Genomic DNA, 15,189 nt, shown 5'->3' on the forward strand with positions numbered 1-15,189 from the left:
CTTGTGATTTACCACTGGGCATAAATCCCCTATCATTTTCGAGAGCAGAAGAAATCACCCAGACTGAGTGTCTGTACTTCGGCGCTCACTTATAGCCAGAACTTGATTTATCTGTAACCCCCGCCTCTCCAGGTTTTGCCGTGCAGCCTCAGAGCTGTGTTAGACACGCAGTGATAGGCACAAACACGAGTCAAGTCTGTGGATTCCCAATCCCTGCTGGTGTTTTGTGGCACTGTATCTAGGAATGCGAGCGCCCCACCTCGCGTGACTCACTCTTTTCATCACAACCACAGCAGGGAAACATTACCACGTCATGTACAGGAAGTGGTCATGGTGACGCCCACTTGTCTCCTAAAAGGGGGGGAAAAAAAAACGTACTTAAGTACAATGACTGGCTGACTGACTGACTGGCATTCAGTACAAATCTTTTTAAAGTTTAGGACTATTTCTTTTCAACATGAATTTTATTTAGGTTTAAAAAAAGTGACCTGTAGTGAAGTACATTTAAAATAATGAAATATTTCGATTTTTAATTTTTTTTTTTACCTTTTATCCTTTTCATGCTGACATTCCTGCAAAAGTCAGATCAAGGTGATTTTCTCTGTGTAGCCCAGATTCAGGAGCCACGGTCTGATTAATCACAGGCTAGCCGCGGATAAATCACAATTAATCACGATTAATCTGATCTTGATTGTAATTGTTTTCTGCAGATTGCTGGGACAGAAAGGCATGTAACGGCAGAATTTTAGTCATCACTTTGTAGCTGTCATAACTTACTCTCCCAACCGCTGCTGAGAAGTCGTCATCAATACTAATCAGTCCACTCTCCCACACGATCGGTTTGACTGTTGTTTCAGTCACTTTGTCTGTCGTAGACTTCATTTCTGTCACTGCTCTCGGTCGAGCCGCTACGACACGACCAGCTCATGTAACCTGGAGGTGAAGCCTCCACATGTACGTGCTGAAGCTCGGTGAAACTAAACTTCATTTGAATTGAATGCATTAAACCAGGGGTGTCAAACTCATTACCACCAGGGGGCCACATCAGCAATTCATTTCCATTTGAAGGGCCGGTTGTAAATGGAAGACTGTATAGATCAAGGATCCCCAACCCCTGGTCCGTGGACCAGTACCAGTCTGTAGGTCATTTGATACCGGGCCACAGTGGGATACATTGAAAAAATGTATTTAATTTTTACTGATTTTCTTCATTCAAAGAAAATCCACTCATATCCATTTACTTTCTTTCTTTAAAGATAATCTGGCAATATTTAAAAATAAAAGTCATTCAGACTTTTCAGATACAAACAGAATAGAGTCTAAAAGATGTTTTATTTTGAAAATTTAATGATCCTTCAATGCTCAGCACCTCGGTACAGGTCTGTACTAACGGGTGGTACTAAAAAGAAAAAAGATTAGGGACCGCTGGTATGGATGTAACTACTCCATAACAGACTAAAACCTGTTTCTGCAATTGATTATTATTTGATTGATTCTAAAAACTTTTAATTTCTCAGGTTAAGAAACTCTGCGTCATGAACTTTACCAAATGCTTTTTAAGCTCCCGCGGGCCACACAAAATTCACAGCGGTCCTGGCCACCACCACACACACAACGATCGTCACTTCGACCCCTCAGCATTACCCCCAGCAGCCGACTGCAACCCACGCCCCTTCTCAGCCCTACCAGTCGGTCCAGTATCCACCCTACCAGCCAGTGCCGGTGCAGCCGGGATACGGAGCTCAACCCATGCCTGCGACACAGTACCAGGCACAGCCGTTCACACCGGGGCCTCCCCCGTCATATCAGGAAGCCAGTGAGTGTTAACAGCAGATCCGGTGATATTTATAAAAAAAAAAAGAAAAAAAAAAAGTAAAATCTCACGCCATGCCATGTTTTTTGTTCCCGTTTTCATGTCCAGCTGGTCCAGCCTACCCGCCCAACCCGATGCCTTACAGCCAGGCTGCGTTCTCTCCTAACCATCCACCGTATCCTATGCAGCCCCCTGCACAGCACGGGGCCAGCGCTCCGCCCCCGCAAATGGACTTCCTGACCCAGCCTGCATACAACCCGGATTTTATGGCACCCAAGACTGGATAAGAGTCATCAATTCAGGAGCCATTTGAAATACTCCACAGTGTTGAGGGGGTCATCTAGACGGAGAGACGACGTGTGTCCAAGAGCCTTCTTTCGCGTGATTGGGTGGAGGCTTTGTGACAGCTTTTTCGTTTTTTTTGCGCTTTTGGGAGTATTTTTTCACGAATGCGTTTTTGTATTGGCGCGTCTTGCATGGGCTAACGATATAACGCAAGTGATGAGGTCACTGTTGATTTTGTTGGGGTTTTTTTTTTTTTTCGTCACGGGTTGCTCGACCATAGTCGTCTGGATTAATTAACCATAAAAAAAAAACAAAAAACAAGTGTATAAAGTGCATCTCCCTCCTGCTCTTTGTCTGTTCTAAACACCAGCTGAACCCGCTTCACCTTTTTTTTGTCCTCTGTACAGCCATTGAAGTCACGCACAGAGGGTCAAATTGGACGAAGAAGGGATTTTATGTCGGATCTGTCCGGATCTAACCGCCTTGTTTATTTCCGACCGATTACGTGCTTTCAATCTTTTGGTTTTTCACGAATGTTCATTAAGGGGAGATGTGTGAGTTTTCATGTATGTTTAAATAGAAAACGCTGAGACCGTAGCGTAAATAGGGTCCCCGAAATGTGTATTGTTGTAAAGAATTTGTAATATTTAGAAAAAAAAAAAAAGACATTATTTTATATCTGTTAAAGGGTGGTAGGATCTCAGGAAAAGGGAGGGAAAAAAAATATTATTTTAAATTGTGTTAAAGACCTATCCATCTCGCAGGAGTACGTGTACAGCATTGAAAAAAAAAAAAAAAAAAAAAGAGAACACCAAAGGAATTTCATTGCTCTTTCTTCAGCCTAACACTGGTATATGCTGAGAAAATACTCACAACACACGAGAAGCAGCCGTGCCTTCTTTGCCTGCAAAGCAACATTGTCGATGTCATTTTAAAAAATAATCGAAAGTATTTTTTTTTAGTTTGATTGTTGTCAGCTTTTTGGAGTGAACGTTACTGTTGACGAGCTGTTCAAACTGTATTTACTGTTACATCCCAAAGTGAGTCGCGTGTTGCAAATTCTAGAATTTTTGTACATTTCAAATTATGCATCCTTGTTTTTTTTCCAGAAACGTTTTTGTGACAGTTAATGGCATATTGACTTTTGTTTTCTTTAGGTAAGATGTTTAAGAGTTTTTCAGCAAAGCCATCTTTTCTACTCTCTGCTCACTGAGAATACTTGAAATTATATGTTTTTGGTTTTTTTTTCTCCCTTCTACTCAAGTGGCCTTTTTGCATTTAAATAGTCAAAACCTGACACTGTCTTTTTTTTTTTTAAAGTCTGCTCTTAGTTAAGTCGGAGAGAAAGTGCTACGTCAACCTCTCGGTTTGTATATCATTCACCTCTTTTGCCTCAAGCCTGTCCGTGTTCTTGTACTGCCCCTCTGAGACGTTACCCTTTTGGCCAGTGTTTTCATTAGTCTGACTGTTAGCATTTTAGTGTATTCCATCAAAGAACAATTGTCATTGATGCTACAGATATGTATGACTTTTATCTAGTATAAATCCTGCAGAATTGAATAAAACGTACATTTTCTGCTCTGCCCAAAATTGTCTTGGGTGGAATTCTTCGAACGCACCATTTAAAAAAAAGTGTGTTAAACCAAAGTTGTCTTACAGTTGGTGTACTTTTTCTTCAAGCCCTCAAAGGAAACGGAAGCTAAATTTATTTGCAAGCAGATCATGCAAACCCCCCACCCCCGCCCCCATACCAAACCACCCCACTTCTACCTCCCACCTGCTTACGTAACATTGTTGTTAACAGTTTCAGTTTTTCTAGTCCAGAGATGTCTGTAAGCAAACACTGTATAACGAAGTAGTAGCACAACAGACGCCTAATTTAAATTCCAAAATCACACACACAGAGCAACTGCCAGATTCCTTGAATCCTACTGGTATTAATACCACTGTTTGTTTTTGTAAAATATAAATTGTATATATATTTTAAATAAACTTACTTAAAGTATTTTCTTCAAGAAGCAGACAATGTTTAGGCATGGACAGTATCACAGGTGACCACCGTATTAAATGTCATAAACAAAGGCAGCTCTGCGTGACTGATACACTCCAGCCAGTCATCTAAGGATTAATCAAAAAACCTCGCTTGTTATTTCGATAGTTTAAACGGCCGTGCCGCGTTACTGCCACCTTGTGGCTCTGGTATTGTCTGCATATAAATATTAAGCAGAAACTTCTAGATAGATGGACGGACAGACAGACAGATAGATAAGTAAGTAACATGTCTGGAAGTGCTAGCAGTTTACCTTATAGCTACATGCTATAAAATGATAAATGAAAAAAAAATTTTTTTTATATATACACACATATACATATATATACACACATTGTATATGTATATACTGTATATTTATATATACATATATGTATATATAAATATATATGTATATATAAATATACAGTATATACATATACAATGTGTGTATATATATGTATATATGTATATATATATGTATATATGTGTATATATATATGTATATATATGTATATATGTATATATATATGTATATATGTGTATATATGTATATATACATATATACATATACATACATATATATACACACATACCTGTATATACATATACATACATATGTATACATATATACATATACATATACATATACATGTATAGCAGAATCACACCCAGGTTCAACAGTGCGCTCTTTAAGTTTCTTTTCCTGAGCACTAAAGCAGTGAGATGATAGTGTGAGAGATTATACCGCTCACAGACACCACTCAGATATGTTTTATGATATTCCACCCACTGTTCTGGACCTGCCCCTAGAACCTGGAAGTGGTGTCTGTGAGCTGTAAAAGGAAACTTAAAGAGCGCATTGTTGAACCTGGGTGTGATTCTGCTTTCCGCAAGATTTCCTTTGATGGTCCGGCAAGCATTTGCGCAATTTTACGAGGTTTGAGGAAACATGAAAGTGAAAAGAAGTTGAACGCAACACCATAGAACCCCACCAATAGTACGTTCATTAACTATGCAGGATGTGTTTTATGGAATGTGGTCCGGTTACCTACAGGGGAGTAGTACTTCAAGCTGAGCTTCCTGATCATTGCTCAGTGCAGCAGTGATGGCTTCAACTGCCTTGTCCTGTTTGCTGTGTGTCCTGTGTGTGCTCCTGTTTCCACCTTTAGGCGGTGAGTACTATATTTTCATATATTTATAATTCAAATTGAGGAAGTAAAACCTAAATAATCCACTCAATCTTTATTATTATTATTTTTTTTACCTATTAATGTTCTAAAGTGTTGAGAGTTTCACAAATCTCTATTATTATTTTTAAAGTCTCAGTATTTTGTGTCCTCCAGGTGCTGCGTGTGGCAGCTTCTGGGACAAATATGGAAACTTGCAGTTCAATGAAGATTGCTTTTTCAGGTACTGCCGTGAAGACCGCAACAAAACACACTGCTGCAGTGAACAGAAAAAAAAAAACAACAACATACAAACAAACACCTGAGCCAAGAGCAACACAGGGTACACTTTTACCCAGATACTGTAGGGTCAATACTGTTCACATGAAGTCACTCTTCAAACAGAATGAACAGATACTAATGTCAAGGCTACAAAAACTGCAGTTCAACCACGAAAGATACTTGAAGTTATACTTTGCTATTTTGGTATTATTTAAATTTCATGGTCATAGCATACAAACAAACATGTTAATGTCTACAGCTTTGTTCATCTTTTAGCCAGTTCTTGACGTTTCTTGTAAATTGTTTCATACGGTGAATTAATTTTATTTCAGTTGGTAATTTGGTAATGATCTTTGGGAAAAAGGAGACTCTCCAAATGTAGTTGTGTACAGTGATTTTTTTTTTTTCAGTTCCCATTTGCTATGTTCCTGACTTCGCTGTTAATACTACATAATCATCAGCATATCCTGAACTAATGCCTTACTTTATTTATGTGTTTGTTCTAGTTCAATTTCTAGTTTCTAGCATAAATGCATTTATTAGGAGAACATACAGTATGTTCAGGGAAAGGCCACAGGATGGCAGTGTGGTTCGTACACTTACCTTAGAGCAGGAAGATCACCTGCATGTTGGTTAGAATCCAAGTTGGACACACCTTATGGCCGCAATCCTGAAAGGGATGAAGGAGAAGATAAATGAATTAATTTTTTTTTTTTTTAATAAAATACATTTTAATACCATAATCAAGCACAAGCACAGGGCATTTCGCATGTCTGTCCACATACTAAATGGTATTCCAATATATATAAAAAAAATTCAGCGTGGACATGTCCCTCTATCTGACCTCTGTCCATGACCATGATGGTGTATGTTGTATTTTTTTATTTCAGGATTGTTTTTTTTCCAGGGTGTTCACATTCAGAAAAAGTGTTTTCACAGATGAACTGAGCGGCACTGGTCAAAGGTCAGCTCTCAGTAAACGCGGTAGAACAACATTCTATCGCGAATTACAAACGTATCAGCCATGTCATTTTCAACAGTAATGTGTGTATATATATATATATATATATATATAATTGAATGTTCAGAGATTTATCTACTTTTATTCTATTTTTCAGCTATAACTACAATAGCCAAGGACCAGGAGTAGCGGTACTTGTGGGATCGATTATTGGCTGCATTCTTTTGGTCCTCGTCTGTGTAATGCCTATCCTCTGCTTCCTGTGTCCCTGCTGCTTGTTGTACAAGGTGTGCCGAAAGAAACGCAACCGGACGCAGCAAGGTGAGACGTTTCACTGATCCAGTGATTGAGTCAACGATTGAATAGGACCATTACATAGTCTATTTACACACACAGGCAGAACAGGCATACAAAAAGACAGGGGATCGAACCCGTGACCTTCTGGGTGTAAGGCGAGAGTACTCATTTATTTATTCTATTTTCATCCTAAATTGTAACCAATAAACCTAATGTGTTAGTTACATCAAGACTCTTGTAACTATATACTTTCTCCCAGAAATGTTCTTCTGACGATTTATTTATCAAATATGTTATACAATATGTGTCTCTATTTTTTGTCTGCAGTCGCGCTAACCACCACCAACGTAGTCAACCATCACGGACAGCCAGTCCCATATCAGCCATCACACCCTGGCTACCAGCCTGTGCCAATTGTGCACGGGTACGGTGGTGTACCCGCGCCCACTGCACAGCCACAGTTTCACATGGAAAATGGTGAGATTTCTTTTGTTCTTCTGTTTTCCTTTAGGTTTAGAGTTTTCTATTTTTCATCTTGTTCAACTTATATATGTATATATGTGTATGTATATATTATGTATATATGTATGTGTATATATGTATAATTATACATATATACAATATGTTTGTATATATGTATATATATTTATATATGTATGTATATATATTTATATATGTATATATGTATGTATATATGTATAAGCATACATGTATACATACATACACACACACACATATATATATCATATATCTACGATATGCTATGATGTCAAAAAGACAAAAAAAAAAAAAAAAAATTGAGATTTAATTAGTAGTGACCAGGACTGTTTGGTCAGAATTATTAATTCAAACTCTAAGACCAGACAGAGGACATTAGCTATTTGACAGGAAGAGACGAAGTTTGTAGAGACATTTTATAAATTAAAGACAATCACAAACTCTTTTTTTTCCCCCTCCCACAGATTCATCTCTCCCCCCTCCGTTACCACTGGGGCCTGGTGGGGTTCCTTATCCTTCTCCACCACCTTATTCTGAATATCAACAACCCCCCTACAATCCATCCTATGACCCGTAACTCTAAGCCATGATCCAGGGATTGTGTGAGTGTATGTGTGTGTTTGAATGTATTTTGTACACAAGAGCAGCACCATGGGATGTCATTTTTAAGCGTAGTGATTTTTTTTTTACTTGAAATGTTAACGAAGTTGTCTGCTGTGTTTCATGTGTTAACGAGACATTTATAAAATGTTACGTTATTAAGGTTCGTTTGTTTTTAAATTCAATTACAATTCAATTTGATCAAATATACACAGGACCAAACATTTGCCTAAAGGTAAACTCAGTTACAGTTACATTAACTGCCAATAGAGGGCGCCTCCTCCACGTTTTCTTTCATGAACCATAAAAACCTGGCGATCATGTCAGAGTCAAACCAAAAGTTTCTTAGTATCTTTTGCATAAAAAACAAACAAAACAATAAGACAATAATGTATATCTTTAGAAAGTCGCTAGAGGGCATCCTTTCCCCCAAAATATTTATATGATTTTTCAAAAATCAAATAAGATCTTCTACTTAAACACTGTACAAAAAAAAAAATCCCAAAAAGTTTATATATGAATACAAGAGCTCAGATAAAATAAATCCTTTGAAATATTCAAAGCATGTACAGTAAATTAATTTAAAAAAAAATCAATTCAAAACCTACTCTTGGACTGCAAAGAAAGACCTAAATATGTGTAACTGTATTTTCCTAATTAGTTTCAATATAAACCTATGCTTTTTTCTATTTTTTTTTTAATTCTATTTATTTGAAGCATTGTTGATGTTCTTTTCCTGTTGTTTCTACGTGTTTTAAAAATATTTGTTTTGGTTTCCGACACTGCATTAGAGCAGGGGGGGGGGGGGAATTGTGTAAAAGACTGCTCCATGATTAATCTTAATCCAAATCTCCTACCATCACATAATCATAATAATTTATGCTCTCACCCACCGATCTTCTGGTATGACAGAGCTACTCTGGGAACACGCGCAGTTAAATTGGCAGCCTGGGCGTGCTCGCATTTAATTCCATAATAACCGCAGCCACTCTCTCTCTCTCTCTCTTATAGCAGCCTGCAACATCCATTAATCAATACAGTAATAGTGCTGAGTGGCTATTTTAGTCATGGAAGTTACCGGGCACCAAACGAGGGGGGAAAAATGACCCGGCCCATATGTACTGCTCCCCACAGGCCGGCCTGCTGTCCTGTCTAAAACAGTCTCTCTCTCTCCTTGAAGTGTGGCTCACACTGCTAATGAGCTCACGGACAATGTGGCAGATGATCTTTACAGCTGGAACGTGGCCGTTCTCTGCCTCCGTACATCCCTTTCCTCTTTCCTCCTTCTCCTCTCCCTTCCCGTTTCTCTCCATCTGATTGTCTTTTCTTCTGACTGACTCTGAGGGCACTCCTGCTTGGCCTCCTGCCCGAGCTGCCATTAGGATGTTTTGGGCTTTTTTTTTTTTTTTTCCACCTCCCACTCCATTCCTCTGCATTAAATCCGGTTCTTTTGCTGTATAGAAGCTTTCGCGTGTCTCTCGGTGTATTCTATGGACAGGGGGAATTTGTCATCTTCACGTTCACTCTGACTCACATATATACATATATTTGATTATATCCATCCATCCATCCATCCATCCATTTTCATCCGCTTATCCGTTTCCGGGTCGCGGGGGCAGCAGTCACCACCCAAATAGGCTGTAGTGAGATATGCTATGATGTCAAAAAGACAAAAAAAATAAATTGAGATTGAATTAGTAGTGACCAGGACTGTTTGGTCAGAATTATTAATTCAAACTCTAAGACCAGACAGAGGACATTAGGACTGGTTACTCGGGTATACTGTATGTGCGTGGGAGCGATTACTGATGAAAAAAAAAACAAAACAAAAACTGATACAAGCTGTAGTTTTGGCTGACCCACTGCAGAGATAATGATAACTTGTCCCTCATGCACAGGGAAAATAAACAGAAATCAAAACATTATTTATATTGGATGTATTTTTTAAACTATTTTCCACTTAAAACTATTTTTAAAGATATGGGAAAATTATTCCACTAATGAAACACAGATGCGTTTATTTTTTCCCATTCAACATGACCATATTAGTAGGTGTAGTGAGACCAAAAGTAAGCAGAGATATTGATTTTTTTTTTTTAAATTCAATGTCATCGATTAATAAAGTGATTTGATTTTCTATAAAAAAAACGTTTCTTTTGCTTCTTTGCACAAGTCTTTGTTTTGTTTATTTGTGCCTTTCGGTATAAACCTCACAAAAGCACTGAGATAAAAATCATATATAAAATGTGTTTTTAATCACAAAAATCTGAAGCAAAATTTCTCTTAATTCAAAAAAGCAGCATTACTGTATTAACTTTAATGTACCGCTGCCGCGTTCACTTTTTTTTAAATATATTGTAATTGCTTTAAAACTCACGTTAACTCACTATAGCTACAGCCTATTGAAAATAAAGTAATAAAAATAGTTTTTAATTCAAGGAGTATTTTAAAATCGAATGCGTTTCATGCTCTTGGAACAGGAAGTTCTGAACAGAAGGTGTTTAATACACATCACCTGGTTTATCCTCTACTGTAAGGCCTGCAGTATCACATGATGAGAGGAAATCCGTCCTCATCCCTATTGGAATCTGGTACGTGGGTAGTCATGATCTTGGGTCACTTTGAATCTTCCTTACTGTAAATTAGAGCTGCTTCTCGGGCTAAGATGAATTTGGGAAATTCAGAAAAAAAGAAATACAATAATCTCTGAAAATGACACTGAACTTATCGATACTGAAAAGGCAAGCAAGAGTAGAAAATCACCGGTGGATTGTAAAAGAACTACTAAAATAAAATTACATATACAACCCATATAAACCCATATACAATCAGGGTAAACATACAACCATACAGACAGAGAGGATAAGTTACTACAGGAGCTTGAACTGGTGACCTCCTCGGTGTAAGGCAAGCGCGTCAATCACTCTTCCACTGTGCTGATTACGATTAGGTTGAACTTATTTCCGGGATATTACGGATTTCATAAACCTCCAAAAATATTTTTTTACATAAATATACAACCATTCACAGTACAGTGTTCCCTCTCTATATCGCGGTTCTCCTTTCGCCTCCTGAGTACATCGTAATTTTTTTTTTTAATCCGATCTTTTTTTTTTTCACTCTGAAAATGTTGAGGCTCGTTTTGAAATTGAGATAAGTGCGTTTTCGAATGATTGCTGGTAGCTTTGTTTACCTGTACGAGATCGTAGACAGCATACTATTGGCTAATACAGTGCGTACTCGGTGTGCTATTGGCTGATTGAGCATGCATGGAGGGTAAATAAAAAAAATATATATGAAATATATATTAAATAATATAATATGTAAATAATATAATAACTATCTCGCCTCTACTTTGCGATTTTTCCCATTTCGCGGTGGGTCTTGGAACGCAACTACCGCGATAGGAGAGGGACCGTTGTATACACATACATACACAGTACATTCAAAGTACTTCAGGAGGACATGCAACCACATTGCTTCAACACGGCTACTGAGTTTTGAGTTTTGCTGGGACTATGTTTGAATTTATGAAACATTTTAAATAAAGACAGGAAAACATTTTCAAACAAAAAGTTTGAAAATTGATGGAAGAACAGCCATTCACACTCACACTCCACAACAACCCAGCGACTCCGTTAAATTCTAAAACTGGTGGGACACTGAAAACCTTCTGCTCCAAATATCTCACCTGTCCGCGTTGTTCGGAGGGCAACTGTTGTCGGCGGTTTTACTGTGTGGAACAGTTGAAGTGTCCGCACTGACAGCTGCACGCGGTCTGAGTGAAGAGAAACACAAATCAGCTGAGTGGACCAGAGCAGCTGTGGATGCTAACAGCTAACCACAGGGATCATGTGACATGATTCTTATTCTTGTTACGATGTATTCTATTTTATTATTGCTATTTTGTATGTGTTAGTGTATATATATATATACATATATATATATATATATATATACACATATACGTATATACATATATACATATATATACATATATATACATATATAAACATATATATACATATATACTGTATATTTAGCCAGTTTTTGACCCGATTTTTGAGACGCACGACCTAGCGCCGTTCGGCCCGATTTTCCGTTGCTTTGGGCATCTTTTTCCGTACAGTGTACAGGGGGTAATGAGGGTCGATTATCTGTTCCCGAAACCACTGTCGGACGGTCGGAAGAATTTCTAACATGTCACAAAATTTTGGTCAGCCGACAAATTCTTTCGCACAGTGGAAGCAGAGCCCCCGAGCATTTCTCCCTCAGTGCGCCTGTGCAAAGTGATAGTAACCATGGCTAGGCGTCTGTGGCATGAAAATACGGAGGCGAGATTGATAGAGCTGTGGCACTGTCCACAATAAATGTAATAAATAATAAATAAACAATAAACGTACTGTCCACGTTTATTGAGCCAACTCCAGATGCGCCGGCACCTCTTCTTTTTGAAGAGCATGTTGCTAATAACCGGCGTCGGAGCTTTCACATAAATCTTTATTGACCGCTGTCAACAGACAGGACAGTCAGCAGGGGGCGACGGGCCGTTTTCACCCGCACTGCGTGAGCTCTCTGGTCGTGTCCGATGATCGGACCGTACAGTGTGAGTACATGAACCGCGAGCTTTGTCCGTACATCACTCGCACAGCATGTGATGGTATCAACGACGAAGATTTTCAAAAAAAAAATCGTACAGTGTATGCCCGCCCTAACAAGAAGCTAACGTCCCGTCTGATGCAGCTCATCAATTTCTCCTGCGTTGCCCTTTAGGAAGAGAAAGGAGTGTGTAATAAAGTTTCCCAGCAGCTCATTGTCCTCATCCCAGCCTCCTTTGTCTCCCGGGTTCATTCCCGGGATCGCTGCCACCAGAAAGTCAAGACACTGGGCCTTTCAAGCTAACGGTCTTGGACTGAATCGGCCTGTGGAGAGCTTCTTTTTCTCCAGTGGCTCTTAAAAAACAGTTTGTCCCTGGCTGTTTCATGTCACCTCTTGTCAGATCCCCATGCACCTGCAGGAGTGAGTGGAGAGTTCTCCCTCTCTCTCTCTCTCTCTCTCTCTCTCTCCTCTTCTGCCCCCTACCTCCCCCCTTACCTCCTCCCCTCCCTCTCTCTCTCTGTCTCTATTCAGTGGCCTCCAAGTATCTTGACAACCTTGCCTGGTATTTTGGCAGCAGTCCCTTGAGTGTTGATGTCAGCTGAGAGAAGGGAGGGAGGGAGGGAGACAAGAAGGCGGGGTAAAAAGAGATGGCAGGGGGGAGGAGGAGTGAGCGGGCTATTCAAGGCACTTGTCCTCTGTCTCCCTGTGTGCACTGAGGAGGGGGAGGCGCACAGGCACACAGAGAATCTCTCTCTCTCTCTCTCTCTCACACACACACACACACACACACACTCACACACATTCTAGTGGCGGCCACATTTTCACAGGCTGCTCTTCAGACTGACAGCAGCAAACGGGGTTGAGAGCCAGCGCGGAAGAGCAGAAGGGCTGGAAGCAAAGCAGGGACCTTCAGGGGAGGGGAGAAGACTTTGAGCTGATTTTATTTTTCCTACCTTTTTCTTTCTTTCTTTCTTTGCTCTCTGAAGGCATCCTCCACACTCTCCATCTGAACTGACCGGACCTGTGTCCAGCTATGGCAGCTCCTGTGGGACACTGGGACGCTGCCTCCGTGTCATCTTGCTCATCTCGTGCCGGGACATTTCTCTGGCTGCTCCTCGCCCTCGCCAGCCGGGCCTGGAGCTTCAACCTGGATACGACACACACTCTACATAAGTTTGGAGACAGAGGCACATTTTTCGGCTTTTCTCTAGCACTTCACCAACAGCTTACTCCAGAGCCGCAGAGCTGGTGAGTGAACCCCCCCCCCAAAACCCCGCACCCCCCCGTGTGAGTGTGACCTCAGCGTGCACCTTTTATTCTCGGTTTTAAAAATCATGATTTTTCTCTCTGTTTCAAACAGTGAGATTTTTTTAGCTTCAGCCTTGGTGCAGTCAGCATTTCTATGCTGCACCAATCCTGGCAGAGGCCATAACTCTGAAGTGGATGCAGGAGTTTTAGCATGTTTATGTGAGCCACGTACGGGCGAGAGCGGCTCCGAGTTAATAGAGAGTGATTTATCGTTAGAGGAGAGTGGATGAGAGTGGGTTCGGTGCTGAGTCAGCTGACAGGCGGCGATTTCTCCAAAAGGGAGAAAAAAATCGTTTTTGGTGATGTTTTGCTTCAGTTTTTGGACTGACGATGAAGAGTTTTTTGATGGGACAAAGAAAGGAGACACCTCAGTGTCCTGCAGCGTATGAGTGTTTGGATGTGTTGGCCAGATCTGCTCTATTTCAACGGCTAATTTTTTTGTTGTGTTTTACGAAGTATTACAATGACACAGACACACTCTATAAACGACGATGATAACTCTGTAATTGTGTTTTATAAAAACAGTGTCACTTTCAAATCAGAAATCCTTTTTTAGTCTCCTTGTAATACACCTTGGTGTTATATATATATATATATATATATAGTATTATAAATATATATATAAGTATTAATAAATTCACAAACAAACACTTTTATCAATTATTTCACAGGTAATTAGAATGATCAAATATTGCACCGAAAACATTTGAACATTGCAACAAACGTAACCAGAATGTTGTGCAAAATATAAATCAAATATTTCACAAATTTAATAACGTGAAAATATATGTTGTTATATATCAATATAACTTGCTATTTTTAATACAGGTTTTACACCAACACTTTCCTTCGGCCTGACTAGAGCCATCACAAATATGACATAACACCGTGAAAATGTCACAGTACACATAGTACACAGACAGTACTGTATAAGATATAAGGTTTTATAAGAAAAATATTTGATGTAGATGATGAGAAAAGTGAGAAGTTATTTAAATGTCAATTCAGCAGTCTCTAAAATATTCAAATTCATGTCCAAGTCCAGAAATTATATATATATATTCGCTACTTCAATATCGTAGTAATTTTCTAGATTATTCTGATATTTGTATAAAAACTATTATGAAGTGGACTACCAGCAAAATGAATGCGACACCGTCGGGTGAAAAAGTGAATGAGGGAGTTATTTCACTACAGGGCTCCTGATGTAGAGCTCCATATTTAACCGGTAGTTCCTCAGTTTACCCAGGGCCGCAGTCACACTGTCGCCTGCTAAGACTGAGCGAATGACATCAGCTTTCACGCAGACAGTTAGTGATAGCTGAAGAGTCAGGTCGCCCCCCCACCC

The 15,189-nt window shown here is 39.4% G+C and overlaps 3 protein-coding genes and 1 long non-coding RNA gene across 7 annotated transcripts in view; 3 read left to right on the top strand and 1 right to left on the bottom strand.

The window, feature by feature from the left end:
• LOC103386370 (protein shisa-5-like) overlaps window positions 1–3,688 on the top strand; it is a 10,869-nt gene extending 7,181 nt beyond the window's left edge. Inside the window, exons 5-6 of one of the 2 annotated variants that reach the window (XM_025059870.1) lie at window positions 1,589–1,816; window positions 1,916–3,688. In XM_025059870.1, the coding sequence (XP_024915638.1) occupies window positions 1,589–1,816; window positions 1,916–2,100 (413 nt within the window). In that variant the 3' untranslated portion in view covers window positions 2,101–3,688. The remainder of the gene's footprint in view (window positions 1–1,588; window positions 1,817–1,915) is intronic. The other variant, XM_008320600.3, reaches the window with a different exon arrangement.
• Window positions 3,689–4,976: 1,288 nt separating this feature from the next.
• LOC103386371 (protein shisa-5-like) lies at window positions 4,977–8,526 on the top strand. The gene is made up of 5 exons (XM_008320601.3): window positions 4,977–5,302; window positions 5,474–5,540; window positions 6,697–6,860; window positions 7,164–7,313; window positions 7,799–8,526. Exons 1-5 carry the CDS (start codon window positions 5,236–5,238, stop codon window positions 7,909–7,911), a joined length of 561 nt encoding a protein of 186 aa, XP_008318823.1. The 5' UTR covers window positions 4,977–5,235; the 3' UTR covers window positions 7,912–8,526.
• Window positions 8,527–13,492: 4,966 nt separating this feature from the next.
• Window positions 13,493–15,189, bottom strand: part of LOC107989229 (uncharacterized) — a 16,571-nt gene continuing 14,874 nt past the window's right edge. Inside the window, exon 3 of the long non-coding RNA XR_001760735.2 lies at window positions 13,493–13,680. This is a non-coding gene — a long non-coding RNA (uncharacterized LOC107989229). The remainder of the gene's footprint in view (window positions 13,681–15,189) is intronic.
• itga7 (integrin, alpha 7) overlaps window positions 13,538–15,189 on the top strand; it is a 27,811-nt gene continuing 26,159 nt past the window's right edge. For all 3 annotated transcript variants that reach the window (XM_008320602.3, XM_008320603.3, XM_017036557.2), the window contains exon 1: window positions 13,538–13,781. In XM_008320602.3, coding sequence (XP_008318824.1) covers window positions 13,567–13,781 — 215 coding nt within the window. In that variant the 5' untranslated portion in view covers window positions 13,538–13,566. The remainder of the gene's footprint in view (window positions 13,782–15,189) is intronic.

Source organism: Cynoglossus semilaevis, chromosome 11 (genome assembly GCF_000523025.1).
Source record: "Cynoglossus semilaevis isolate Cse_v1.0 chromosome 11, Cse_v1.0, whole genome shotgun sequence".
NCBI lineage: Eukaryota > Metazoa > Chordata > Actinopteri > Pleuronectiformes > Cynoglossidae > Cynoglossus > Cynoglossus semilaevis.

Bases quoted from the DNA above. Each gene is read 5' to 3' on its own strand.
- LOC103386371 (XM_008320601.3), top strand. From the start codon at position 5,236: ATGGCTTCAACTGCCTTGTCCTGTTTGCTGTGTGTCCTGTGTGTGCTC. The intron at 5,303-5,473 runs GTGAGTACTATA...TGTGTCCTCCAG, and splicing joins CCTGTTTCCACCTTTAGGCG to GTGCTGCGTGTGGCAGCTTC. The intron at 5,541-6,696 runs GTACTGCCGTGA...TCTATTTTTCAG, and splicing joins AATGAAGATTGCTTTTTCAG to CTATAACTACAATAGCCAAG.